This window comes from Camelina sativa, unplaced genomic scaffold, assembly GCF_000633955.1.
Source record: "Camelina sativa cultivar DH55 unplaced genomic scaffold, Cs unpScaffold02702, whole genome shotgun sequence".
Lineage (NCBI taxonomy): Eukaryota > Viridiplantae > Streptophyta > Magnoliopsida > Brassicales > Brassicaceae > Camelina > Camelina sativa.
Window position 1 is genome coordinate 1 of NW_010923812.1, and position 1,066 is coordinate 1,066.

Here is a 1,066-nt window from a genome sequence, read left to right on the forward strand (position 1 = left end):
ATGATGGGATTTGAAATAGGTAAAAGGTTTTCAATTGCATCCCCTGGCAAGAAGATCACTGGGTTTCATGGATATGCCGGGAAGAACTTAAATTCTCTCGGAGCATATTTCCAAACACTTCCTATTACTAAACTAGAAATACAAGGAAATGGTTCAAATTTTAATTGGGATGATGGTGCTTACAATGGCGTAAGAAAGGTTTACGTTTATCATGATAGCAATTTTGTAAATTCTATTGCGTTCGATTACGAAAATGGCGGAAGACTGGTAACACGTAAGCACGGGACAGATAATGGAAAAGTTAATCAAGAAAAAGAGGTAAATAATTCTCACAAAGTCTAGTAATTATCTGACAATATATGTGTTTGTGTGTGTTGAATTCATAATAGTCTAAATTTTGCAGTTTGTCGTCAACTTTCCAAATGAGTATATCACATCTGTGGGAGGGACTTTTGTAGATCGAGGAGGGATTACATCGCTGACATTCAAAACATCCAAAGGGAGAATTTCTCCCACATATGGAACCCTCTCGAATGGAAGTCATACCAAACTCGTGCTCGAGAACAATGGTTGCGCTCTTGTTGGCTTCTATGGATTATCTTATGGTTTAATTAGTAGTCTTGGAGCATATTTTTCTCCGACACCTCCACCTCCCGCTGGAGAGAAACTAGAAGCACTAGGTGGCAGTACTGGTGGTGATGGAGGTGCTTCATGGGACGATGGGAGTAATTTTGATGGTGTTAGAAAGATATATATAGGAAAAGGCGAGGTTTCTATTGCATTCGTCAAGTTTATGTATAACAAGGACACCGCGGTGGTGATTGGAGCTGATCATGGTAGCAACACACTACATGGAGTTGAAGAGGTGATTACTATAGTTTCGATCCTTATTTATTATATGTTGTTACGTTAAATGTACTCTTTTTGAAATTGTGTTCGTGATGGATTTTTTTTTTTGTTTTTTTTTTGTTTTCCAGTTTGAGCTGGACTATCCAAGTGAATACATCACAACAGTGGAGGGAAATTATGATATAGTACATGGAAGTGATGACCTTAATGTTATACT

The 1,066-nt window shown here is 37.8% G+C and overlaps 1 protein-coding gene across 1 annotated transcript; it reads left to right on the forward strand.

Annotated features, from left to right (window-relative positions):
• Positions 1-9: 9 nt before the first annotated feature.
• LOC104774396 (jacalin-related lectin 16-like) lies at positions 10-1,061 on the forward strand (the record flags this gene model as incomplete). The annotated part of the gene is made up of 3 exons (XM_010499011.2): positions 10-318; positions 404-865; positions 978-1,061. Coding segments are annotated over 3 exons (855 nt in total), but the record flags the coding sequence as incomplete, so codon positions are not given.
• Positions 1,062-1,066: the final 5 nt, after the last annotated feature.